This window comes from Herpailurus yagouaroundi, unplaced genomic scaffold (assembly GCF_014898765.1).
Source record: "Herpailurus yagouaroundi ecotype Mexico unplaced genomic scaffold, PumYag 490, whole genome shotgun sequence".
NCBI classification, from domain to species: domain Eukaryota; kingdom Metazoa; phylum Chordata; class Mammalia; order Carnivora; family Felidae; genus Herpailurus; species Herpailurus yagouaroundi.
This window is the reverse complement of record NW_024412707.1, coordinates 232,775-258,647: the sequence shown is the minus strand read 5'-3', so window position 1 is coordinate 258,647 and position 25,873 is coordinate 232,775. Positions and strand designations below refer to the sequence as shown.

Here is a 25,873-nt window from a genome sequence, read left to right as displayed (position 1 = left end):
TCGGCTCAGGTCATGATCTCATGGTTCATGAGCTTGAGCCCCACGTTGGGCTCTGTGCTGAAAGCTCAGAGCTTGGAGCCCACTTCAAGTTCTGTGTCTCCTCCTCTCTCTGCCCCTCCCCCATTCTCTCTCTCTCTCTTTCTCATAAATAAATGAATAAATAAATAAATAAATAAAACTGGTTCAGTGTGCAATTTCTGAATCCATACTTGTCATTATCACCATGTATTTGTTTATTGCTGAACCAAGTGGTGTAGTGCATCTTTTTGTACAATCTTTTGTTCTTCTTGAGGTTAATTATGTTTTCAGTTACTCAGATTGATTTGTGTCTCCATCTTCCTCCACTCTTTAACTCTGAAATGCTTCCCAGTACAGCTTTCCACAGAATCAGGTGCTGTCTATTCTTTTTCCCTCAAGGGACATTCTTCTGGAACCTGATGTTTTCCTGCACCAATTTGGCAGGAGTTCTCTTGCTTTTTTTCCTGCACTGGAAGCCCACTTTTCTGGATCCCATGTGTTGTTTTCTCAGGTTACCTCCTTGTATAGGTAGGATGTTTTATCTGGTACATCCTGAGAAAGAACACATGGGAGGTAGGTTTTTGAAGCTGAATGTTGAAAATGCTTTTAAACTACTCAGAATTGATAGTTTGGCTGGGAATAGAATTGTAGGTTGGATTTCATTTTCCTGTTGAATTTGCAAGTGTTGCTTCATTGGCTTCTACCTTCCAGTGTGATGAGAAGTCCAGTTCCCTTTGTATGTAACCTTCTCTGGAAGCTTCTAGTATTGTCTCTTTATTCTAGATGGTTTGTTCATTCATTAGGTTGGGCACTTGGTGGATTGGTTTCATTCTGGAGACCCATTCCCTTCAGTAAACTTACTGATTTTTTTTTTTAATTTTTTTTTCAACGTTTATTTATTTTTGGGACAGAGAGAGACAGAGCATGAATGGGCGAGGGGCAGAGAGAGAGGGAGACACAGAATCGGAAACAGGCTCCAGGCTCTGAGCCATCAGCCCAGAGCCTGACGCGGGGCTCGAACTCACGGACCGCGAGATCGTGACCTGGCTGAAGTCGGTCGCTTAACCGACTGCGCCACCCAGGCGCCCCAACTTACTGATTTTTAAAACGTGTCAGCAATTATTTTGAATTTCCTTTCTTGTGTTTGTGCTTTGCTTATTGCATTTTGTTCTCTTTTCATAGATGTAATCTCTAAGGAAAATTTAATTTTTGTTGACATTTTCTTCTGTTCCTTGCATAGTGTCTAGTTCCTTTTTAGATTGCCACTTTAGGTTAGTTTTTATACTTAAAAAATGTAATTTTAAAGGCTTTCTTCAAATGTTGGGTGACCTTAGCAGGCTCTGATATTCAAGAATGAGACCCTAGGGGTGCCTGGGTGGCTCAGTCATTTGAGCATCCGACTTCAGCTGACGTCATGATCTCATGGTCCATGAGTTCAAGCCCCGTATCAGACTCTGTGCTGACAGCTAAGAGCCTGGAGCCTGCCTCAGATTCTGTCTCTCTCTCAAAAATAAATAAACATTTAAAAAAATGAAACCCGAAAAAGCATCTTGGAATCAATCCAATAGTTACCTAAGATGTGTGGAATGGAGGGAGATGAGACACTGAGCTGGCAGTGGCACTTCTGACAGAGCCTTCTGCCAAACTGGAGATTCTTAGCGCTAGGGGCTTGAAGAACATTCTAGAGAATGGTGAAAGGTGAGACGAAATACTCTATTGCAGGCAGACTCTAAGTCAGGGCCAGGCTGGGGAGTCGTTCCATGGTTAGAGATCAAAGACAGGTTCTGAGCTGTAGGTACCACTGTTCCCTTCCATAAAGTGTTTGGTTTATTATTTTTTTAAAACATGTTTTTAAACTTTTTTATTTTTTACTTTTATTTATTTATTTTTTTAATTTTTTTTCAACGTTTTTTATTTATTTTTGGGACAGAGAGAGACAGAGCATGAACGGGGGAGGGGCAGAGAGAGAGGGAGACACAGAATCGGAAACAGGCTCCAGGCTCCGAGCCATCAGCCCAGAGCCTGACGCGGGGCTCGAACTCACGGACCGTGAGATCGTGACCTGGCTGAAGTCGGACGCTTAACCGACTGCGCCACCCAGGCGCCCCCTACTTTTATTTATTTTTAAGAGACAGAGACAGAGCATGAGCATGGGAGGGGCAGAGAGAGAGGGAGACACAGGATCCGAAGCAGGCTCCAGGCTCCGAGCTATCAGCACAGAGCCTGACACAGGGCTCGAACCCACAGACTGCGAGATCATGACCTGAGCTGAATCGGACGCTTAACTGACTGAACCACCCAGGAGCCCCTGGAGTGTTTGCTTTAAAACATGCCTCTTTTCAAAAGCCATTTGAGGTAGATGGCAGTAAAGGAATTCTATGTAGTCGAGAATGAGCCGAAAAAAGGAACAAAGAGGGAGGAAAAACTACTCTGTTGCCATTAGGCCAGAAGATGTGACTGAGCATGCTAGTTGGCTCTGTGTGCCTAAACAAGAGGGAGGGGAAAAGGTCAGGAAGAGTGAACTAGAGGCTGTTTCCACTTTCGTGCATGAGGAAGTATCCTGGATGCTAAATATTTCAAGAAATGTTTCCCACAAGACCTTCTACGAGAGCATTTGCTAAGTTGCACACCAAATGTACAGGAAACTTTTGAATGGTTCATTCTTCAAACCTGGTAAAAGCCAGGGTGTGTCATTAGAGTCTCAGGTGTGCTGTGAAATGTTACTGTTGGTGATTCCAAAGTGCCACCTGTGCTTCTGCATGTCCTCTACAGGTAATATGCACATCCACTCTGAACGAGAACGTGTGAGACCTACACTAAAGTGGCCTGGCACCAAATCTGCTCTGACCACCCCCTTGGCACAGGCTGGCCTCTGCCCTCCTACAGCCCTGGGCCTTGAAGAGGAAGGAGCCTGCTGGGAGGCAGTGGGGGACCCTTCCTAAACCTGGAAGCTGCACAAACCTCACGCTAAGGAGGGCAGTCACCTAGCAGCTGGCTGGAGGAGTGTGGTCAGCACAGGCTCCCTGGGAGAACAGGTAGCCACGTGCCCCAGATTGTCCTCTGCCTACAACAAGCTGAAAGATGGCCTCTATGCTGTAGAAACCAGATAGGCAGAGAGGAAAGGTCTGATTCTTGGGAAAGGCAAGCTGGGCAGGCCTTGGCATCGGAGGCTGACCCACCCTCGGGGCCCAGGCTGTCTTCCTCAGCATCAGGCAGTGTAGGAGGCAGGGATGCTGGAAGTCTTACCAGTTACTGCCCAGCCATAAAGAACCCCCTGTCCTGGGCACTTGGCCTTCTGGGAGGAGAGCAAGCAGCTCCCCTCCCCACTGCACTGGTCTCTGCTAATGCCACTGACCAGTGAGTTTAGGAAATGTCAACAAACAGTCTTGGTGTTGACCTATTTCATGTTCAGCCCTTCTTTCTGGCCACAGGCGACAAAGCTGGTTGCCACCTGCAGGCATCCCTGGTGTGAGATCAGGGCCGGCACCAACGGAATGTCACCATTGGCTTCTCTCTGTCAGGTCGGTGTGCATCCATGTGACATCTGAGGAGCCCAGGACAGTAGACTGTGTGTTGGGCCCAGAGTCCTGGGTTCATTGATGGTGCATGGACATGGCCCCTGTCCTCTTGGATCCTTGAGTCATGTGAAGGCGACAGGCAGATAAAAACTAATGCTAACCCGAGTCCTCCATAGCCAGCACTGTACCAAGTGCTCAGCAGCACTAGCTCTTGCGTTAACTCAACCCTGGGGGTAAATGGTAGTACTGCCCCTGGATCACCTGAGATGAAACACGTCCCAGAACTCACAAGGGAGGGGGACGGTGTCCACAGGAGGCTTGTGTAGCTCTCGAGAGGGTCAGGCCACTTGGAAGGGGACTGCAACCAGAAGCAATGGCAGTGGGGGGCTAGGGGGAGTGTCCCAGGCAGACACAACAGTATATACGAAGGCCAGGAGGAGGAGTTGGTGTATTTTTGGAACTGAAGCAATTTTCTTGTGGCCAGAGAGATGTGTGTGGTGGGGGAGGGTGGCACCCAGACTCTAGCCAGGCGGGGAAGGACCTCCAAAGCCAAATCAAACAGTTGGGCTGATCCCAGGGTGTTGCGGCAATGTGTACCTTCCCACCATTGCCATTGCCTCCCCAAGTGGGCCCTGCGCTTGGGGGGCCACCCCCAGCATTCTGTCCACCGGTGGGCCTGGCCCATCCTCAGGAGAGGGAAAGGGGTGTATGCACATGCTCAGGTTGTCATAACAGAGCACCACAGAAACCAGAGCTGAACAGTAATTTCTCATGGTCCTGGAGGCTGGAGGCCTGAATCCATGTCTCAACGGAGTTGGTTTCTCCTGGGGCCTCTCTCCTCGGCTTGTAGATGGCTGTCCTCCCTCTGTGAGTGTCTGTGTCCACGTTTCCTCTTATAAGGATCCCAGTCAGATTGGCTTAGGGGACACCCTAACAGCCTCATGTTAACCTAATTACCCCTCTAAAGACCTCCATCTCCAAATACAGTCACATTCTGAGGTGCTGGGTCTTCCAAGCTTAGGGATTCTGGGGGACATAACTCAACCCATAACAGAGGTGTGCCATGTGCAGCTTTAGGTGGCCGCAAAGGTGCCAGGCAGCCCTCTGTCCACACCACAGGCTCTGCAAGCTTGGCCTCCTGGCCTCAGTGTCTGCCTTTCCTTCTGTGGGCAGTAAGCCCAGCGCCCAGGCCCTTGCTCACTCAGATCCTCTCTGCCCTCAGCAGGCACCTGCTGGGCCCCTATGTCCTGCAGTGAAGGCATCTCATCCACAGCAGGCCACCTGGGGAGCTGGTGAGGCTCCGTCCTGGGGCCCTTTGGTGGCTGCCTTCCCTGCCCTCACCCCACCTTCCTCATCAAGCTTTCTTGTCGCATGTCCATATTGCACTGTCGCCTTGGCCACAGGCTACTGCAGAGGTGTGTGGAACAGTTGGTTGTGGCCACAAGGGGCCTGCGGTAGCCATGGAGGGGGTGAGGGAGAAGTGGTGGCTTCCATCTTGGAGTGACAGGAGGCACCAGGAGCCTGGTTGGTGAGTTCCCAGAACCCCAGGCAGGCCTGCAGTGGGAGTCTCCAGGCTGCGTGCCTCTGGAGGTGAACGTCGCTGTCTTCAGTCCCCTTTCTTGCCTCATGCCAGTGGACTGTCAGCAAAACCCCTGGGATCTCATCTTCCCATGTCCCTACATAGCCTGTCCACTTAGGGGAACACAGACGGCAGCATTCAAGAGCAGCTCAAGGGAGGCAGCTGCTCACCAGCCTCTGTCCTTTGGTAGGAGACACAAGGTACTGCTGGGGCTATTGCTCTGCTGCAGTGCCAGGCAGCTGACCCAGCCAGGTCGGGAAAATGGCAGGGGCACCAGGGTCCAGGGGTGTCCTTTCAGGGAAGCAGAGGCAGGCCTAGGGGTGTGGCAGGTTTTGGCAAATGAGCAAGGGGCAGGCTGTGGGTTCAGAGGAAGGACGTGGTTTGGGGCCACAGCTCTTCAGGGTCATGGCTGGTTTGTGGCCTATGCTCTTGGACAAGATGCCACATCTCTGCACTGGAGACGGCCTGTCCACATGCCCATTCAACAACTCTGTGTGCCAGGCCCTGTCCTAGCTGTGCTCCTATTCCAGTGCAGGACACAGTACAGATTGTAGGTGGGTACCCATGCTGGGTAGACACAGGAAAAGTGCCGTAGGAGGTTGTGATTTGGGGTGGGGTCGCCAAGAAAGGCTTTCTTAAGAAGCTGGAATTGCGGGGAGGGTTGAAGGACATGAGGAAAGGGCTGGGCAAGGGGAAGAGCAGGTGCAAAGGCCCTGTGGTAGGTAGGTGAGTCTAAGGAGCAGTAGGGGACAGATTCCTGGGCTCTGAGGCCGGTTGCCTGGAAGAACAGGCTAGGCTGAACACCATGAGGGCATGGACTTGTGGGAAGCTGCCAGAGAGCTGAGAGTGTGTGTGTATGCGCGTGTTGGAGGCAGGGGGGGAGCAGTTGACCTCTGGTTGCTGTGGGTAGATGAGGTGGGAGCAGGCTGACTACTTAGGAAGTTTTGGAATGATCCGGCCTGGAGGAATAGCATTGAACATGTTTAAAAGAGGTCAGAAATTGGAAACTTGTTTTTTATTTAAACTTATTTAACAAGGGTTTCTGTGTCACTTACTAGTGCCAGATGTGTTCTAAGGGCTTTGCAAACATCAGCTTCTTTATTCTTCATAACAGCACTGATGAGGTAGGTGGCTTCTCCCCTCACAGTGGAAGTGGATGGACAGGGCAGTAATTTGCCATGCAGCAGGCCCCAGGATTTGGGGATAGGCTGGAGGGAGGGTGAGAGAGGTCAATGAATCAGGTTTCTAGGACATCAAGAACATCAAGGTTTCTAGGACAACAGCTGGAGGAGAGGGGGCAGGACTACCTGGGGGGGCCATGGGGGCAGTGTTGGTGGTGAACCTCCTGGTGAGGGTGCATGGGGAGGGGGTCACCCCTCAGGGTGGCAAATGGGCATCACCACATGGGGAGGGCTCAACTGCAGGACACTGTGTGACATCTCCGAGGGAGAGAGGGGATGGAAGAGGAACAGCTGTAGTGAGAGGGGCCGGAGATGAGGGAACCCGGTGCAGGGAAGGGGCTTTAACCAGGAAGCCAAGACCTGCTTCCCTTGGGTGAGTCCTTGGGATCATGGGCCATTCCCCTCCCCCTGAATGAGCCTGGCTTCAGGAGAGTCCTGGACGCCTTTCCTGGCAAGCGAGCTATAGGGCAGGTTGGCACTGGTCAGAACTGGTGGCCAGGTGCCCATCTTCGAACAGCACCTGAGACTCGGCTCTCTTCTCCAGCACCTGTCCTGAGACTTTGTACGCCATGCAAAAGAACTTTTGATTTTGTATTCTTTTACATTTTTAAAAGTTAAAAAAAATTTTTTTTAATGTTTGTTTATTTTTGAGAGGGACAGAGACAGGATGCGAGTGAGTTAGGGGCAGAGAGAGAGGGAGACACAGAATTGAATCAGGCTCCAGGCTCCGAGCTGTCAGCATAGAGCCCTATGCGGAGCTCGAACTCACAAGCTGTGACATCATGACCTGAGCTGAAGTCAGATGCTCAACCGACTGAGCCACCCAGGCGCCCCTAAAAATATTTGTTTTAATTTTATGTTAGAGCACAAACGAGCAGGAGAGAGGGGCAAAAGGAGAGAGAGAGAATCCCAAGTAGGCTCCACACTCGGCGTGGAGCCCAACGCAGGCCTCTACCCCATGACCCTGGGATCACGACCTGAGCCCAAAATCAAGAGTTGGAACTTCAACCTTCTTCCTTTTAAGAACATCTCCTTCTTCTTTTAAAGATCTTGCCCATTTACCTGGTAATCATAGTTATTTTAGCATAAGTCCTAAGTCATATTTTTTCACTAGATGAGATATCTCTAGACATGCCACCTAATTTTTAAACAGAACATTAATGATTACAAGTTTCCTTTTTGTGATTACTGTAAAGCCTTTAATGAACCATTTAATGCCTAGTGTTTTTTCTTTTTTAATTATTCCCCAAATTTTCAGGAGTGGAATAATTGGGTCAAAAGATCTGATGGATCCTGATATGTATTTCCAAGTCTTTTCCACAGGAAAAACTGACCAGTTTGCAAGTTCCATCTTCAATTGGGGAACCAATGTTGTCTCCATTATTCTGCATTAGGTATTAGTATTTTATTAACCTTACTGATCTGATCTTGGCTCTTGCATAACATTTTTTGCGTGAGGGACGAAGCGTGATCCTGCCTGACCCTCGTCTACCGCGGCTCTGGGCGGGGCGGGGGTGGGGGCGTGGGGGGCGTTGTGCTCGGGCGCCCCCTGTCGCCCATTGTGACGCCGGTCGCGTGCCGGATTCCCTAGGCGAGCAGCGGCGGCGGCGGCGGGGCAGAGCCCCTAAACCATGGCCGAGTCACAAGAGCTGCTGCTGCAGCTGCAGAAGGACAACCGCGACGGGCGACTACGGAAGCAGGAGCTGGAGGAGCTAGTGCGGGGGCTTGAGGCCGAGAGCGAGAGCCTCACCGGGCGCCTGCAGGACCTGCGGGAGCGTGAGCGCAGGTGCGCGGGAAGCGAGGCTCAATGGGGACGAGGCGGGCGCGCGAGGGTCAGTACTACGGGTGGTGGCACCCAGGCCTGGGCAGAGCGGCTGGCCGGCCCGTCGGTTACGCCTCCCCGCAGGGCCCGAACCTCCGCTCTAAGCCGGCGGGACCTGGAAGATCTACTCAGGGGACCCACGAAGGGGAGGGTGCAGCGACCCGGCGCGGGCTTCCTCGGCCTCACTAGTAACTGGCCTTTCCCGGCGGTTGCGGGAGTCTGAACACCCGCCGCCTCCCTCGGTGGCACCGCCTCAGTTTCCCCTCTGCAGCCTACAGCGGAAGCGAAGCCAGGCGGCTCGGGCCCAGAGAGGCGAGGCGCGCGAGGCGGCGCGGGAGCGCGCGGAGCGCGCGCGCGCGCTGCTGGAAGCGGCGGAGCAGCATAAGCAAGACTTGGTGGGGCCTGGGCCTCGACTGGGGCTATGCCTGCGGAGAGGGCGGGGCCCTAAATAGGACCCGGGCAGGGTCGGGACCCAGTGTGGGGCCGTTCCGATGCTGGGACCCCGCCCCGACTGAGGTAGGGCCAGCAGCGGAGCCTGGGGTCTCTGAGAGGCCCAGACTGCCCCCCTCAACCCTATCCACAGGAGCAACACAACCGGCAGCTGCAGGAGCAGTGGGAGGAGCTGTCAAGTCAGGTACAGTCAGGAGGCGGCCTTGGTCTCTAGCTTCCCCTAGGAAGTCCCGTTGTAGTCCTCGCCCCGGTTTTTACCCTGTCCCGGCCTTTAAGGACATCCCCTGCCCCTTGAAGCCCCGCAAACCCCGTCCTCACAAGACCCATCCCTAGCTCTTCTACTACGGAGGGGAACAACTGAGTCAACAGCGCGCAGAACAGCAACTCGGGACCCAACTGATGGCTTTGCAGGTGTTTGGGTGGGGCCCCCAATGCCGGAGCGGCGGTGCGAGCAGCTCCTTGAGGGGCGGGGGTGGGCCAAGCGGACGCGTGGGTGGGGTTCCGGGAGTGCTGGGCTCCTGACATTCCTTGGATCCGTCGGAAGAAACAACTGGAGATGGTGGAGGCCAAGCACGCCAAGCAGGCCGAGGGCCTGCGGCAGGTGCGAGCGAAGCTGGGGTTTGAGGGAGAGTGTCGGTTTCGAGTGTGGGTGGAGCCTGGGCAGGTGCAGGATGGAGAGGGGTTATTATCCCAAGTCTCATCAGGGCCCCCCACATCCCAGGGCGTGCAGCGGACGGAGGAGGCTTGGGCCAGCTTTCAGGAGCAGAGCGGAGTCCTGCAGGTACGACCGCCCTCAGTCCCAAGAGCAGCTCACCTCCGACTCCACTGTGGCTCCCACTCCTCCACCCCCAGAGCTGCTCCTCTCTCTCCCCGCCCCACCCCACCCCCAGATCTCCTCTGCGAGTCCTGGGGCCTTACTCCCTCCCCGTCCAGGAGCTGCAGGGAAAGGTGATGGAGGCGGCGGCTACGCTGGACGCCTCGAGGGGCGGCCCGGAACTGTAAGGGGTTCAGGACTGTGGGGGTAAGGTGGGGTGGCTGTGGAACCGAGGCAAATCGTCCACCTCGATGCCCTTCCCGGCAGGTGCGACTTCCAGCCTCGACGGATGCAGGACTGCGCGGGCTCGCTCATGGAAGAGGTGGCCAAGGCTGACTGTGTGAGCGCGGGCCCTGGGCGGGGCGCGCTGGAGTCGGGACCCAACACGTGGGAGATACCCACACCCACGGGGTCCCACCTGCCCTCGAGGGCCCGCCCCCCGACGGAATCGCAACCCCCGTACCCGCCCTGCGGGAGACTGGTCCCCTACGATTCCCTCCCGCTCCTTGAGAGACTCGGACCTCGCGGCGCCCTCCGCTCCGGCGCTGAGCTAGACGCTGCTCCGTCTTTCCGTAGGAGAGGCGGCTTTTCGGCGGCACCTGCGGAGCGGGCCTCAGGTGAGCCAGTGGCAGGCGGCGGGCGCGCTGGGCGTCTTGCCAGCCACTGCCCGTCTGTCCGTCCGTCCTTGGGTCCGCAGGCTGTGGGCTCTGGGCGCGCTGCAGACGCTGCTGTTGCTCCCGCTTGGTTTCCTGGCGCTGCCTATGCTCTGCCTGATGCTGGTGAACCCCTCCGCCCTTCGCGGGGGGCTCCCGCGCTTCGACTTGGACGCAGCCTTCCGCGGTTTGCGCTACACTCTGTCCCCGCTGCTCCAACTGCGCGCGCGCGGCCTGCTGCCCGCCTAACGCGTATCATGCCGGCCGTGGCCACAAGCACTAAGCACTTCTGTCTCCTGTGTGGTTTCTGGGCGCCTGGGGGGAGGCCGAGGGGAGACTCCTGGGGTGGGGGGGTGTAATGTGTCGTTCGGCCCAGCGGCCCTGGCACCTCCGGCTCAGAGGGTGCTGGGCCTTCCAGGCGGTGCTTAAGTTTGCAGAGGCTGTCCCGGGCGCCTCTCCGCGGAGCCCGCGACTCGGGAGTGAGCTGGGTGCGTCCTCGTCTGACACCGGCGCCTTGGGCTGGCTCGCACCAAGGAGCTCCCGGGAGGGGTCCCCTTTCCTACAGCCCCTGCTGCCACGCCTGAGCCAACTCGGAAGTTGGCCAGTATCTTTTGCTAAACTTGCTTTTTCCCTGCTAGTGAGCCTGGGGGTTGGGGGAGCAGGCCGGTCAAGTCCTCTCCGTGGAGATCCGTGGTTCCTCTGGCCCGGCTGCTTGGGGGTGATTTAGTTCCCCACAGTACCTCTTGTTTTTTTCAGGGTCGGTTCTTCTCGGTGCGGGTCCGGGCATTCCTCTCCTGTGGTTGCCCCGCTTTCCGGAGTCCCATCCCTGCTGGCAGTGCACGTGCAGCTCACCACTGCAGTCTGTGAGGACTCGTCTTTTTACTCATGTGAAATGCTCGGCTTAGTGGAAATGATGAACCTTGAGTTTCATTTTGCCCTACTTTTACCCGTTACATTTTTTGGTAGTAAAATTGTTCCGTGTATCTCCTTGTTGCTGGAGCGGCACACAGGTTTTTGCTGTGGCCTCCAAATAATCGTTTTATTTTTTTTAAATTTTTTTTTCCAACGTTTATTTATTTTTGGGACAGAGAGAGACAGAGCATGAACGGGGGAGGGGCAGAGAGAGAGGGAGACACAGAATCGGAAACAGGCTCCAGGCTCCGAGCCATCAGCCCAGAGCCCGACGCGGGGCTCGAACTCACGGACCGCGAGATCGTGACCTGGCTGAAGTCGGACGCCCAACCGACTGCGCCACCCAGGCGCCCCCAAATAATCGTTTTCTTATTGATTTGTTGGTGTTTTTTTTAGTCTTTTGGGAGTTAAATTTGTTTATGTAATCCTGTGTATAAAATTCTATCAAATTTAAGACTTAACGTGCTGTGTCCTAAATGGAGTTCATTCTTGGGGTGCCTGGGTGGCTTGGTTGTGTTTGACACTTGCCTAGGAGTTGTAAAGATATTCTCAAACGATGGCTTATTTTTTTTTAATTTATTTTTAATTTTTTAAATTTATTTATCTATTTTTAGAGAGAGAGAGAGAGGGAGAGAGAATTCCAAGCAGGCTCTGCACAGTCAACACACAGCCAGTCACAGGGCTCAAACTCACCAACTGTGAGACTACGGATGATGTTAGCTTAAATCAAGAGTCCTGTGCTTAACTCAGCCAACCAGGTGTCCCTCTCATACCTTACTTTTAAAATAATTTTATTTTGAGAGAGAGAGGGGGAGAGAGAGAGAGAGAGAGAGAGAGAAAGAGAGCACGCTTGGGGGAGGGGCAGAGAGAGAGAATCCCAAGCAGGCTCCACACTGTCAGCACAGAGCCCAACGCAGACTCAAACCCACTAACCTTGAGATCATGGCAAGAAATCGAGTCCAGCGCTTAACGGACTGAGCCACCCAGGTGCCCCCCCTTTAATACTTTTAATTGGTGTAAACATTTTGTTTAGCCATTCATTATAACATTTTGTTGCTAACCATTTTGTTTATTGATTCATGCATCGATGGCCATTTGGGTTGTTTCCACCCTGTGGTTGTGGTAAATAATGCTTCTGTGAACAAATATTTGAGTCTCTGCTTTCACTGCTTTTGGGTGTGTACACAGAAGTGGAATTGCTCGATTAGTACTTCTGTGTTTGATTTTCTGAGGACCTGCTCTACTCTGTTCCACAGTGGCTGCTGCACTTTACATTTCCACCAGCAGATCACAAGGGTTCCGATTTCTCCACATCCTCACCAACATTGGTTTAAGTTTTAAAAATAAGGAAAAACGCGTGCCTTAGTTGGTTGAGGGTCCAACTTCCATTCAGGTCATGATCTCACGTGAGGTGGAGCCCCACATAGGGCTCTAGGCTGACAGTTCAGAGCCTGCTTGGGATTCTGTTTCTCTCCTTCTCCCGCATTCATGCTTTCTCTCTCTCTAAATAAATAAACTTTAAAAAATTAAAAACATAATAGCCATCTTCATGAGTGTGATTTTCTTTTGCTTTCAGTTTTTAGGCATTGCATTATTTTTTTCTTCCAAGTTTTTTATTTATATTTGTCTTTATTTTTTATAGTTTATAATTACAGAATCAAATCCATGAAAGAAGATGTTTTGGGGAAGTCTAGCTTTTATCCCTGTGCCCTCTACCCTCTTGCCTGCATTCCCTTAGAGGAAACATTTGATTGTTTTAATGGACTCTTCTTTTTTCCCCTTAGCTAAGTGAAATATATCCAGTCACAACCTCTTCCCTCTTCCCAGTCACAACCTGTTCCCTTCTTAGGTGAACACATGGACTTCTCTGCTCCTCTTTTAGCACCTGGCTCTGAGCAATGTCAGAGAAGTGGTGTCCTTTACTGAACTGCAATGACATGGGTGGATTCCCATGATTTGCTATATTACATCAATAACTCAATGAGGAGCCTTCTGCTAACACTTTTCTGTATTTTTCCAGATAGTCTTTGAGATGGATTCCTAAAAATGGGATTGTGGGTCAAGGCTGGCTCCATACAGGATAGTGCTGGAGACCTGCCCTTTCCATTCCCACCATCACTGGATGTGTCCCCTGTTGTCACACTGGGGATTTTTGTCAGTCTGAGAGGTGAGAAATGGCACTTCAGTGCAGTTTTAATATGCATTTATCTTATGATCAAGGTTAAGGAGCCCTGTGTGGGGCTCAAACTCACGACCCTGAGATCCAAGACCTTAGCTGAGATCAAGAGTCAGATGTTTAACTGAGCCACCCAGGCACCCCAAAGTTAAGGATATTTTTATATTTAAGTGCCAGTTACCTTTCTTTTTCTGTAAACTACTCATATCATTTGCGTATCTGAAAAATGTAGGATTGTAGGGTTTTCTTCTTCCTCGGTTGGCATTTTCACTTTGAGATCTTTACTGTTTGTCTTTTACTTTGTTCATGGTGTTTCTTTTGCTATCCATACACTGGTTGTAACATTGTACCTGCCTGTATTGATTCTGGATTTTGGTTAGGAAAGTTCTCCTCACTTCTAGGTTATTGAGGAAACTTACCCATGTCGTCTAACATTTGCATAGTTTTCTTATTATTTTTTCAAGTAATCTCTATGATCAACGTAGGGGCTGGAACTCTTGACCCTAACATCAAGAGTCAGACACTCCTCTGATTGAGCCAGCCAGGCACCACTTGCATGGTATCTTAGTTCACATTTCAACCTCCAGTCCATTTCAGACTTAACTATGGTTTATGATGTGAGGATCTTTTGCACGTCTGTAGAAATTTTAGACTCGGCTTGTCAATTCTCATAAAAATGTCTGGGAAGTGAATGCACCGAATTTAGAGATCAATTTGCAGGGACTTCAGTCTTCTACTCTTCAAACATGATGTCTCTGTCCAGTTTTTACTTCTCTCAGCAATGATCTGTATTTTTTTAGTGTGACGGTCTCGCACATCTTTACTTTTAGCCCTAGATATTTAATTTTTTAAAATTGTTTTAAAAATTAAAAAAAATTAACTTTTTAAAAAAATTTAATATTTATTTTGAGAGACAGTGAACAGGGGAAAGATAGGGAGACATGGAATCTGAAACAGGCTCCAGGCTCCTAGCTGTCAGCACAGAGCCTGACGCAGGGCTCGAAACTACAAACCATGAGATCATGACCTGAGCTGAAGTCAGATGCTTAACTGAGCCACCCAGATGCCCCAAAAATTAAAAAAAAATTTAAAAAATGTTTATTTATTTTTGAAAGAGAAAGAGAGTGCAAGCAGGGGAGGGGTGGAGAGAGAGAGAGAGAGAGAGAGAGAGAGAGAGAGAGGGATCTGAAGCAGGCTCCAGGCTTTGAGCTGTCAGCACAGAGCCCGATGCAGGGCTCGAACCCACAAATTGTGAGATTATGACCTGAGCCAAAGTCAGACGCTTAACCGACTGAGCCACCCAGGCGCCCCTCAGTATTTTATGTTTTTGAATGCTATTAAAAATGGTGAAGATTTTTTAAAATTTCATTTTCCAACTGCTCATTGGTAGCATATAGAAATACAACTGACCTTTGTATATTGACCTTGTGTACTGCGATATTGCTGAACCCCCTTAGTTCCCTGAGCTTTTCTGTAGATTCTTCAGGACCTTATAGACAATGTTATTGTGCATGAGCAGGATGGTTTCTCTTCCTCCTTTCCAATCTATCAACCACTATCCTTACTGCACTGGCCACACTCTCCCCCAGTACAATGCTATTAGAAGTGGTGATAACGGGCAGGGCACTCGTGTCTTGCTCCAGACCTTGGGGTGGGGGGGGGTACGTCTTGAATATTTCATCGTTAACATGTTAGCTGTGAGTTTTTTTCTCAGATGATCTTTATCAAATTGGAGATGTTTCTTCTTTTTTCTAGTTTGCTATACTAGAAGAGTAGAGTAGTCCATACTGACAGTTGCCCTGTTCCTGTATTTCTATTGCATTTTATTCTATCACACGAATAACCACAGTTATTTATTGTTGAAGGACATTTTGGTTAGTTACAGTTTTTGGTTATGAATAGTGCACCTCAGAACATTCCTATTTGTGTCTTTCGGTGTACAGGTTTTGCACCTGTTCAGTACCTATGTAGGAATGGAATTACTGGGTCATAGAGTAGGAGATTCTCAGCTTTAGTGGACACGTCAGTTTTCCAAAGTGGTTGTAGCAGCTTGCACATCCACCAGCAGCTTTGGAGCATCCTGGTTGCTCCACATGCTCACGACACCTGATATTGTCTTTTCAGACACGCAGGTGGGTTAGTAGGTATCACGTTGTGGCTTTAACTTGCATTTTAAGCTGAACACCTTTTATTATTATTCAATGGCTCAGGATAATCTGTTTTGTGAAATGCCTCTTCAGCTCTGTCCATTTTTCTAGTTTGTGTCTTAACTGATTTTTAGTAGTTTCTTATAGAAGTCCTTTGAATACATACATGTACTGCAGACATCTTTCCAGGTTTGTGGCATGCTTTTTTTTTTTTTTAATACTTTTTAAAAGCTGATTTGTTTGCATAATCTCTACACCCCACGTGGGATTTGAACTCATGACCCCAAGATCAAGAGTCACATGTTCTACCGACTGAGCCAGCCAGGCACCCCTGTCGTCCCTTTTCAGATAGTTGAAATTAGTTTTTTTCCTTTTATGATTAGTGCTGGTTTTGGTTCTAAGAAATCTTTGTGTGTCCCAAAGTCATCAAGCCTGTATTTTCTCTTCTGTATTTTTTTCCTAAAAGTCTTAAACATTACCTTGAACATTCAGCTCTACATTTCACCTGGAATTTTTATGTCTGATGTGACACAGGCAGTGAGGATTATATTTGTTTTTCTATACTGATATCCAGTTGATGTGACACCATTATTGAAAAGACTATTCTTTCCCTACTGCCCTGCAATGTCTTTATGTATGTGGGTCTATTCCTGGACTTCTCTTCCATTGTAAACCACATTGTCTCAAGTACTTTATTTATTTATTTATTTATTTTTAACGTTTATTTATTTTTGAGACAGAGAGAGACAGAGCATGAACGGGGGAGGGCAGAGAGAGAGGGAGACACAGAATCGGAAGCAGGCTCCAGGCTCTGAGCCATCAGCCCAGAGCCCGATGCAGGGCTCGAACTCACGGACCGTGAGATCGTGACCTGAGCTGAAGTCGGACGCTTAACCGACTGAGCCACCCAGGCGCCCCACATTGTCTCAACTACTGTAGCTTATGGATAAGTCTCGATATCTAGGCTTGTTGGTCTTTAAGATCGTAATAGCTGTATTTTGACCTTTGTATTCCCATATAATTTTTATTTTTATTTTTAATTTTTCAACGTTTATTTTTGGGACAGAGAGAGACAGAGCATGAACGGGGGAGGGGCAGAGAGAGAGGGAGACACAGAACAGGAAACAGTCTCCAGGCTCTGAGCCATCAGCCCAGAGCCCGACGCGGGCTCGAACTCACGGACCGCGAGATGGTGACCTGGCTGAAGTCAGACGCTTAACCGACTGCGCCACCCAGGCGCCCCCCCATATAATTTTTAAAAAATATTTGAGAGAGAGAGCACGGGCAGGGGGAGGGTAGAGAGAGAGGGGGAGAGAGAATCCCAAGCAGGATCCAGACCCAGCATCGAGCCCGACATGGGATTCAATCCCACAACCCTGAGATCGTGACCAGAGCTGAAATCAAGAGTTGGGCGCTTAACTGAGCCACCCAGGCGCCCTTCCCATATACATTTTAGATGTGCCAGTTTCCACCATAAAACTTTCTGGGATTTTGGTATTTGCAGTGAAACTACAGATCGATTTGGGGAGAATAATCTATGGGATGTTGAATCTTCCAATCCATGACTATGTTACTCTATTCGTTTAGGTCTTCTCTCAACGATTGTACTTTTCAGTATTTCTTCTTTCATTAGATTTATTTTCTGATATTTGATGTTTTAGGATCCAACTCTAAATGATACGGTTTTCTTTTGTTGCGAGATATACGTTGTACACATACACACACAACTTGACTTTTGTATATGAATCTGTATCCTATCACCTTGACTATAGATATTTCTCGATTATCTGGATTTTCACGTACACAAATTCCACTTCTGAGTTTTGTTTTTCCTTTCCAGATTCTTAAACTGTTTCCTTTTATTGCTTGACTGGGCTGACTAGGGCCTCCAGCACAAGGTCTTATAGGGGTGGTGGCAGCAGGCACGTGTGTACCTTGTTCTTTATCTCAGAGGCACCCAGTGCTCACCTATAAGCAGGATGGGTTTTTTGCAAACACATCAAGGAAGTTCCTGGTCCTTGGGGCATGGCTTTATTTCTAGTATACCCTATCCCAAGTGTAGACCAAATTTCCCTAATAAACTCCTCAGAGGCATCAGGCTCTTGGGTTGGTCTTTAGTCACCAATGTCATCAAAACAGGGATATTATTGTTCTTAAGACTGATTTATAGAACTTAGGTCTTTTATTTTTTAAGTAGGCATCACGCCCAATGTGGGGCTTGAACTCACAACCCTGAGGTCAAGAATCGCATGTTCTACTGACTGAGCCAGCCAGGCACCCCTGTTAAGATTATTATTATTTAAAGAAAAAGAGTAGGCAAGAGGGGAAGAGAGAGAGGGAGAGAATCCCAAGAGGGCTCCATGTTCAGCACAGAGTCTGATGTGGGACTTGATCCCATCACCCTGGGTCATGACCTGAGCTGAAATCAAGAGTCAGATGCTCAACCAACAGATTTATTCGGCCCCCTCTCCTCCACCACCAGTTAAGATTTTTAAATTTGTTTTCAGTCTCTAAAGAGACCTTATTTTCTTGTCAGCTCACAGATTTAGATTTTCTGCCCAGTATTATAAATAGCATTTCTAATTTTTCAAGATCTATAGTTTGCCATAATGCCAGAACCGTGTATGTTGCATTTGACTTCCTTTTTAAGGCCAATTTGACAAGTCTTTTCAAGGAGTGTGGTTTGAAATATTTCTACTATGTTTGAATATATTTCTACCATTTTACAATGTATTTATATCCTGCTTTTTCTATGCTCTCCCCACCCTTATGTTCTGGTTGATCTTTCTCCAAATTACACCCTATTTTCTGGTATCTTTTTAAATTTTTTTTTTTATATTTTTATTATTGAAAATATTTTAAATGTTTATTTTAGAGAGCGCAAGCAGGGGAGGGGCAGAGAAAGAGGGAGGGAGACACAGAATCTGAAGCAGGCTCCAGGCTCTGAGCTGTCAGCACAGAGTCTGACACAGGGCTCGAACTCACGGACTATGAGATCATGACCTGAGCCGAAGTCGGACACTCAACCAATTGAGCCACCCAGGTGCCCCTGTAGACTGCTTTTTGAACAGGCTTTGCATAAGGAATGGGGCATGAACCGTGAGATCATGACATGATCATGACAGTGTCCCTGCCCGTCAGGATCATGACATGAGCCCAAATCAAGAGTTGGACGCTTAATCAATCTATCCGGGCATTCCCTTTTGAATTTTTTAACTTACATAATTGGCTTTTTCATACTTTTTTTTTTTCTTTTTTAAGTAGGCTCCACACCCAACATAGGGCTTGAACTCACAACCCTGAGATCAAGAGTTGCATGCTCTACCTATTGACTGAGCCAACCAGGCACCCCATATTTTTTTTGAATATACTGCTCAGGACTCAACTGTGCTTCCTGAAGCTGAGTATTTATGTTTATCACCAACTCTGGAATCCCACTGGAAGCTGACTGGAGCTTCTTCTTCACAGCTTCCCCTTTTGCTTTATTTTGGTAATTTCATTGTTCTCTGGTTTTCTCTTCATCTAGATCTGCTTAAAGTTAAAAATGCTGTTTAAACTTTAGTGACATTTCTAGTTGCCCTGTGTCATCCTCTTCTTTTAGTTTGGGGTCTTCCTATCTGCTTAGAGGGTCACAGTGGGTGGGAGTAGGTGGCTGTTGGGGGCTGGCTGCACAAAGGTTTTTGAGTCCTGGAGCAGAGGCAGGAGATGGAGCCACACCTGTGCTGGCAAGAGACACGGATGGGGCGGTTGGGTGGCCTTTAACAGGAGCCGGAACAGAGCAGTTCAGGAAAATGCAGTGTGATTGTTGGTGCATCTGTGCTGTGATGAGTCAGTTGTGAAGTGCATTAACCTGGGCCCCTAGAGGCTTCCTGGTGGGCTGCACTCCGGGTGGGAGAGGGAACACTGCCCTGCTCCCTTCCCAGCATATCCAGGAATCACCCCTCAGCTGAAGGTACACCTGGCACTCCACACTTTTGCTGGTTTTTATTTTGTTCACATTGGTTAAATCTTAAGTTGAATATAATTTTTTATACACAAGAAAATACTTCATGTACCTAGGGAATGTGTTGGGAATGTGTCCAGTGCAAACGAATTATTCACACCCATGCAGAGAGTGTCGCCAGAGGATTGTCAGTCATCTCAGTCTCACATGTCACATGTGGGTTACACTAGGAAGGAATGGATTGCCAGGCTCTGCATGGTAGACTTTTGTCTTATTTGTCCTATAAAAATAATTCCAATGGATGGAATGACGGGGCCACCAGCAGTTCACCCCCTTTGACCACGCACAGCAGCCAGGGTGGGGCTGTGCTCTCTCAGCTCTATGATTGTGGGATGGTTGGGGGGCGGCCATGATAGCTGGTCCAGCTCCACCCTCAGTAGGGGATGTCGTTCTGATAGTACTGGATCATGTCATAGGTCCGGCTCCTGGAAGGAGAGTAGAGGGAGGCTGTAAGGAGACTGTCTCGGGTCTGGGTCCCTCTCCCCGCTGCGTCCTTCATGTCTGCCTGGAGAGCTGCATTGGGGAAGTGCCCCTTTTCTCCTCTCTGAAGGTGCAAATGCAAAATCGCAGACCCTCTAGCCTCCCTGCCAGCCTCTCTTCTAGGGACACTCCTTTCCCCACCTGTGACAATGACTGTGTGAGCTCCTTTCTGCTGTCTCCTCCTGGGCCTCCTCAGCCAAACACCACTCTGCCCCACACTCTGGTAGGGGGAGTGTTAGCCAAAGATATTCCGTGTCCCCAGACATAGTGACTGACTCTGCCCCCTGGCCTGCCACGTGGCATGCAAACGACAGCTCATTCTCCTCCTGTCACACCCTGCAACCCACGCCCGTCCTACTCTGCCAACAAAACAATGGAGACCTCCCTCGTCCTGCCTTTTACACCCCTCTTGTCATGTTCCTCATGCTTGCCCTTGAGCTGCCTCCCGTTCCTCTGCTCCTGTTAGGCCCACCCCAGCCGGCTCGCCGTCTTCCTTGGGTTCCATGTCTGCACCTCCCAGAGGGGAAGCTTGGCTCCCCGACTGCCCAGGTGCTTAGCTGCTCTGCCTTCAGAACTGGAACCCACCTCTTCTCATGGCTCCACTATCATAATGGCCAATTGGCCTGTCTCCACCCTGGGCCACCTGTCACTGCCCAGGCGGCAGCGTGAGGAAGGTGTGGGGAAGCAGGGGTGGGGCTGAGGCCTCTTCTGCTCCTCAGCCAGCCCACTGGGCTGTGCTCGCCTCCTTGCATGCCCTTTGCACCAGCAGCTTGCTTGGCCTCGCAGGCTGGGTCCCAGGTGGGCACAGTTTCTGGCCTTTAGGCCTCTGTTGGGTGTTCCCCTCAGCATATCCCTGGCCCCTCTAACCCAGTACCCTGTCACTCCATGAGGGCTCCCTTCAGGAGCTGTGGTACAGAGTACCCTGGGACAGCAGCATCTTCGTCACTTTGGCCCAGGCGTGGCCCCACGCAAGGTGCCTGGAGAACATTGGTGTGTGGCAGCGGGCTCCGGAGGGGAAAGTGGAAGGGGGAGACTCACCTGTTACTGAGGAAGCAGCTCTGAATGACCTTCATGATGAAGTTTGCAGCCTCTCTCTCGGTCATGTTGGGGCTGAACCTGTGCCTGGGGGGCGAGGGCTGTGTCAGGGCTGTCCCCTGCCACCTGTGGAAACTGCTCCCTCTAGGCTACTCTCCCGTGGGATGCGGTCTTGCTAACAGACCACTTAGCATTTGTGGGAATTTGTTCCCTCCTGGGAATAGCTGTAAGGGGGAGGGGCACTGTTCCCAGCTGGCTCTGGAGGGCCTCTCCCCTTCCCCAGCAGAGCCTAGGGCTAAGCCGCTGCAGCCTCAGGCTGGAGGTAAGGCCTGGCACTGCATCCTTGAGAAATGAAGGGATACCTGGAACATCTGCAGCCTGGTGCAGTGACAGCGCCTCACCAGGAACCCTGTCTGCTCTGGGGTTCTGAGGAGAGCGCTTGGCCTTGATAATGATCACATTTACCAGCACTTGAGAGGCTCCCACCTTGAGGGGACAACTGCCCCCCAAATGGCCTGCGCATCTGCCCAGGACCTACTTCAAGAGCTTGATTGTCTGGCCACGGAAGCAAGGCAGGCCCGTGTCCAACATGAGAGTGACCAGAGAGACAACTGCATCCATGTAGGGCCTGTGGAGAGACAGGGAGGGAAGGGGAAGGAGGCTGGCCTGAGCAGGGTGGCCTTGCCTGCACTCCTGCAGCCCAGCCACCACCCAACAGCTGCACGTGTCGGCCCACCTCCCTGCAGCTGCCAGGTGGGGGCTGCTCACACATCCTTGAATGGGCTGAGCATCCTGTCCCGGTCTGCCCACCTGAGGCCTCTGGCCATGGTTTCTGTGCCTGGCTGAGGAAGCGCAGGCATGCAGGGCAAACATACCCTGACCCTCCTTTTCTCGTGGGGCAGGTGCACTGAGTGGGCGTGACACAGGCTCCAACAGACTCTGGGTTGGAGTCCAGGCTGCTGTGTGGCCTTGGCTCTGTGACACTCTGAAGCCAAGACAGTAAGTCTTCAGGGTGCACCTGGGAGGTGGCAGATGCTCACACTTGGGTGAAGGGGTGAATGGCATGCTCACAGTGAGGAGCCCAAGGTGTTGCCAGGCAAGGCCACACCCAGGAGACTACAAAATGTGAACACTGACACCCGGAGCACTGACACCCAGAGCAGAGACACTGGCACAGGTGGGCAGAGTGGTGATGGGAAGGCAAGGCCCAGGCTGCCTGGACCAGCAGGCATCCTCTCGAACCTGCCTTGCTCTCTCTGAACGGCAGTCCCTCGATCCACAAAGGAGCCTGAGACGGCCCCATGGGACCTCTGAGGGATCTTGCAGGACAAGCGGCACCCAGGACTGGTGCCTGACCACCCTCCTCCCCACTGTCTCGGTACCCCCACTGGCCCCTCCCTGGGGCTCACCGCACGGCCAGGTAGCCACGGACACACATCTCCATGAACCATTTGAAGGGCGTGGCCTCCATCTTGCCCCCCATGATCATCACCATCTCATCAGTCAGCTTGATGTCTGGTTCCCAGCCAAGGTTGCCACCCGGTGAGCTTTCAAACATGAAGCCAAAGTCTGCAAAACCCCCAAAGCCATTCGTGACAAGATCAGATGACAGAGCAGAGATATGGGCGTGCTTCAGCCAGGGCTTGGAGCCACAGGCTCCTTACACCCCACAAGCTGGCCACAGGCCATGTTTTCTTGGAGATGGTAGGGGCAGTGGAGCAGGGGGGTGACAGCAGGCAGGAGAGAAAAGAGGTTATGGAGGTGGGGAGCCAGGCTGGAGCGGAGATGAGGCTGGCCCCGGGGCTAGATGAGCTGTGCTCTCCCTGGTTCCAGTTTTCAACCCCAGAGTGCCCCATGCACTGTGGTACCGCTGCTACTCGCCCCCACAGCCTAGTAGCCAACAGCTCTGGTCTCAAAGCTGGACTTGAACCCTGACTGGCTGGGTGACCCGAGCATGCTTGGCTCCTCTGTGGGATGGGGATTGGTGTCCTGCCCTGGGCTCTAGGGGGTGAAGGGAGAGGAGGAGGGTGGCTCTGGGAGCTGGCTGACCGATGTGGATGATGTGGCCCTTCTTGTCCAGCATGATGTTGCCGTTGTGCCTGTCCTTGATCTGCAGCAGGAACAGCAGGAGGCTGTAGGCAGCCATGCTCCGGATAAAGTTGTAGCGAGCCTGTGTGGAGAGGGCCCAGGTGCTCACGGATGGCCCTAAGGCTGCACCTCCCAGGACCTTTGGGCATTTTCCTGCCTTGTTCCTGGGACCCCAGGGCCTACGGGTGTTCTCTGGGCTCTTGTTTCTAGCCTTGGAGGTAGAGCCCAAATCAGCAGGCCAGATCTTGGGAACAGGAGTGACAAGTGACTGTGTCTGGGGGTTTAGGGGTTTAGCCCCTTCCTCCCACACCCACGAATTTGCTTTCTTCTGGGGAGTCCATTTCAAGGTTCCTTTGAATCCCAAAGAAGGTTATGAGGTGCCCTTGTTTTACCCCCAAACGTACAAGGACTCAGAAAAGCAGGGAAAGTGGGAAGCAGGGTGCTGGCCCATAAGCAGTGCTGGGAATGGTGGGATGGAGAGCACAAGCAACCTCTGGTCTGGGGGCTGCCCCGCTGGTCACCTGCTGGAAGGCCAGGGTGGACTCGTCCCCATACTGGCGCGTGAAGTAATCATACATGCCGAAGTCCGTCTGGCGGCCCAGCTGGTCCCGAGAGGTACAGTCGGGGATGCACTCAATCACTCCGCACTGGAGAGGAAGGGCCAGGTGCTGAGGCCTGCAGGCAGGACCTGTCTTGGCCTAAGGCATCGGGAACACCCCCTGGGCTCCTGGGAACTTACCCCAGGGGCGGTGGCCACCACCCGGTATGGGAAGACAAAGAGGTCCAGGCCAACCAGCTGGAAGATATTCTTGAAAAGGTCAATAATCTGCAGGGCCAGCATATCCTGGAGACCAGGGAAACAAGGGGTGGTCAGCTGGCCGCCTCCTGTGCTCTAGTCCACATGACTGCTAGCAGCCCTGCCAGTGAAGAGGGAGAGAGGGAAGGAGAGAGGGAAGGAGAGAAAGGGAGGCCATGGCCAAGCAGGAGTCTGGAGCATCTGGCCTCACTGCATACCATGCTGGGCTGGGCTCTGACCACTGGGCACCGGGCTAGACTAAGGCCATGCTGTCTAGTGGGGGATGCAAGTCAGGAGTGCCTGTCCTCCAAGGCAGTTCCCTCTGGGCGGCCAGGGGATGGGCAGTGGGTGGGAGCTGCTGGAGAGACCCCTGGGTTTGGCAGAAAGCCCTGGTTTCCTCTGTGGCACCTCAACCCAATGTGGGAAACAAAGATTGTGGTTCAGCATGTGAGGTGTGACCCCTAAATGCACCCGGAGCCTTGGGAAGAGGGCAGGCCTGGCCCCACTCACTACCTGTCGGCAGTCATCTCCCACTTTGAAGATGGCCGCCTGCCATGAGATCTTTTGGCCATCAGCCTCCTGTGTGCCACACTCGTCCTCAGAGTCTGAGCAGCACCGAAGACCTGTGTGTGGGCGGTGGAGAGGAAGCCAGTTAGCCTGGAGGCAGGGAGAGGCCCTCGGGGCCAGGGCAAGTCCTGCTCACCTGCCTGGAACCCTGGGAATCTTGGGGATTGTCTCTGCAAAGCCCCAAGGAGGCCAAATGAGGCCCAGCAGACAACTGGGGTCAGCAGATGGAGCCACGGGGCCAGGGATCTCTTCTGAAGAATGTTTAGGTTTAGATGGAACTGAAGATAGAGCCCCTTTTTCATTGGAAATGGGGACCCAGGTGTGCCTGGGATCAGCAGAGGGCACTATGAACTGGGGGGCAGAGGTGTGTGTCTGTCTGCATCCTGGGGTGCCTGGGAGGACCTGGGGGCCAGAGTGCAGGGAAGGCCATGGAAGGCATGTCCCCATACTGGCAGGGGACCACACCTATTCTAAAATTCATGCCCACTCAAAACTGCAGAATGTGACCTTTTTTGGAAATAGTATCTTTGCACATGTAGTCAAGTTACTGAGGGTTAGGGTGGGCCCTTATCCAATGACTGGTGCCCTTATCAGAGCAGGAAAATCTGGACACGGGCACACAGGGAGAAAGCCTTGAGAAGACAGAAGCAGAGGTCGGAATGACGAAGATGCCAAGCATCACCAAAACTTGCCAGCAACCACCAGAAGCTGGGAGAAATACACGGAACAGATTCTACCCATCTTCAGAAGGAGCACGGCCTGGCCGACACCCCAATGTGGCACTTCTGGCCTCCAGAACTGTGAGAGAATAAATTTCTGTTGGTGAAGCCACCCAGGCTGTGTAACCTGCACGGCACCCCCCAAAGCTCTGGGCTACTCAGCCTCAGGAAGGTGCCTCCTGGACTCAATGGCTGACCTGGGGCCGGTCTCCAGGTGTCTCTGTCACCATATATAAGCTCTGTGCCATTCCTAAACAAGGGCTCAGACCCAGCGTGGATGGATGTCATCTTTCACAGGGAGCTGGTAATAAACTAAATATGCCCCCTAAAACTGGCATCATCCAGAGAAAACACTTAGATCCCAAACCGTGTCAGAGTTTCTTCACTGACCTTCTTTTTCGAGTTCACTAACACCACATCGTTTCACCTTAAACTTAGCCAGATACGGGGCTTTTGCAGCACTGCAAAACAACAGAAGGAACATGGGTGCTGGAGCAAATGAGAACTTTGTGCAAGGGAACTGCCAAAAGACAGGCGGCCTCTCACCTCTGCATGGGTGTCCCGGACTTGTAGTCGATGTCCAATACGATGGCCTCGGGGTTGCTGGGCAGGTAGCAGCCTGTGCAGGGACAGAGGGCGAAGTTACAGGGAGCCCCAAAATGACTCCCTGCCCCCAGATGGGGCTTCTAGGTCCTCATCTGAGGCACCGATATTTTATCCTGTGGCCATTACAGGTCCATCCTCCCTGATCTGTTGTCTTTTCCTGGACCCTTCCTGATATCTAACAAAGGAGCTGCCACCTCCCAGGAGACATTTCTCCAGCAGGACACACCAACACTCAGCTTTACAGACTTAGCACACTGCTCCTCGGGGCCCCACTGGCCGACCAGTGCCAGGTGGGGAGCTGCCTGCTCT

General features: G+C 51.5%; 2 protein-coding genes and 1 long non-coding RNA gene across 5 annotated transcripts in view; 1 reads left to right on the top strand and 2 right to left on the bottom strand.

The window, feature by feature from the left end:
- Window positions 1–6,113: 6,113 nt before the first annotated feature.
- Window positions 6,114–7,794, bottom strand: LOC121023023 (uncharacterized). Its single transcript, XR_005787215.1, has 2 exons — window positions 7,631–7,794; window positions 6,114–6,323 (listed from the first exon to the last, which is right to left on the bottom strand). It is a non-coding gene; the product is annotated as an uncharacterized LOC121023023 (long non-coding RNA).
- An 83-nt stretch (window positions 7,795–7,877) lies between these two features.
- Window positions 7,878–11,424, top strand: TMEM191C (transmembrane protein 191C). 3 transcript variants are annotated; one of them, XM_040464644.1, is made up of 11 exons: window positions 7,878–8,082; window positions 8,390–8,513; window positions 8,702–8,752; window positions 8,902–8,979; window positions 9,113–9,169; window positions 9,290–9,349; window positions 9,502–9,566; window positions 9,650–9,722; window positions 9,959–9,999; window positions 10,792–11,065; window positions 11,305–11,424. In XM_040464644.1, the coding sequence occupies exons 1-11, from the start codon at window positions 7,928–7,930 to the stop codon at window positions 11,341–11,343; spliced, it is 1,017 nt and encodes a 338-aa protein (XP_040320578.1). In that variant the 5' UTR covers window positions 7,878–7,927; the 3' UTR covers window positions 11,344–11,424. The 3 variants fall into 3 exon arrangements, with proteins under 3 accessions (XP_040320578.1, XP_040320579.1, XP_040320580.1); XM_040464645.1 differs by lacking the exon at window positions 9,113–9,169; XM_040464646.1 differs by lacking the exons at window positions 10,792–11,065; window positions 11,305–11,424 and adding an exon at window positions 10,080–10,321.
- A 7,815-nt stretch (window positions 11,425–19,239) lies between these two features.
- The window catches only part of PI4KA (phosphatidylinositol 4-kinase alpha), a 113,609-nt gene continuing 106,975 nt past the window's right edge, over window positions 19,240–25,873 (bottom strand). The window contains exons 46-55 of the mRNA XM_040464665.1: window positions 25,505–25,577; window positions 25,349–25,419; window positions 24,186–24,295; window positions 23,616–23,720; window positions 23,398–23,523; window positions 22,838–22,958; window positions 22,198–22,357; window positions 21,327–21,416; window positions 20,792–20,875; window positions 19,240–19,698 (exon numbers count right to left, since the gene is read on the bottom strand). Of these exons, the coding sequence (XP_040320599.1) occupies window positions 19,647–19,698; window positions 20,792–20,875; window positions 21,327–21,416; window positions 22,198–22,357; window positions 22,838–22,958; window positions 23,398–23,523; window positions 23,616–23,720; window positions 24,186–24,295; window positions 25,349–25,419; window positions 25,505–25,577 (992 nt within the window). The 3' untranslated portion in view covers window positions 19,240–19,646. The remainder of the gene's footprint in view (window positions 19,699–20,791; window positions 20,876–21,326; window positions 21,417–22,197; window positions 22,358–22,837; window positions 22,959–23,397; window positions 23,524–23,615; window positions 23,721–24,185; window positions 24,296–25,348; window positions 25,420–25,504; window positions 25,578–25,873) is intronic.

What these genes read in the sequence shown, in the direction of transcription:
- TMEM191C (XM_040464644.1), top strand. Translation starts at nt 7,928, where the DNA reads ATGGCCGAGTCACAAGAGCTGCTGCTGCAGCTGCAGAAGGACAACCGC. An exon ending in AGGTGGCCAAGGCTGACTGT is followed by an intron (nt 9,723 to 9,958) that starts GTGAGCGCGGGC and finishes GTCTTTCCGTAG; the next exon opens with GAGAGGCGGCTTTTCGGCGG. An exon ending in ACCTGCGGAGCGGGCCTCAG is followed by an intron (nt 10,000 to 10,791) that starts GTGAGCCAGTGG and finishes TGTTTTTTTCAG; the next exon opens with GGTCGGTTCTTCTCGGTGCG.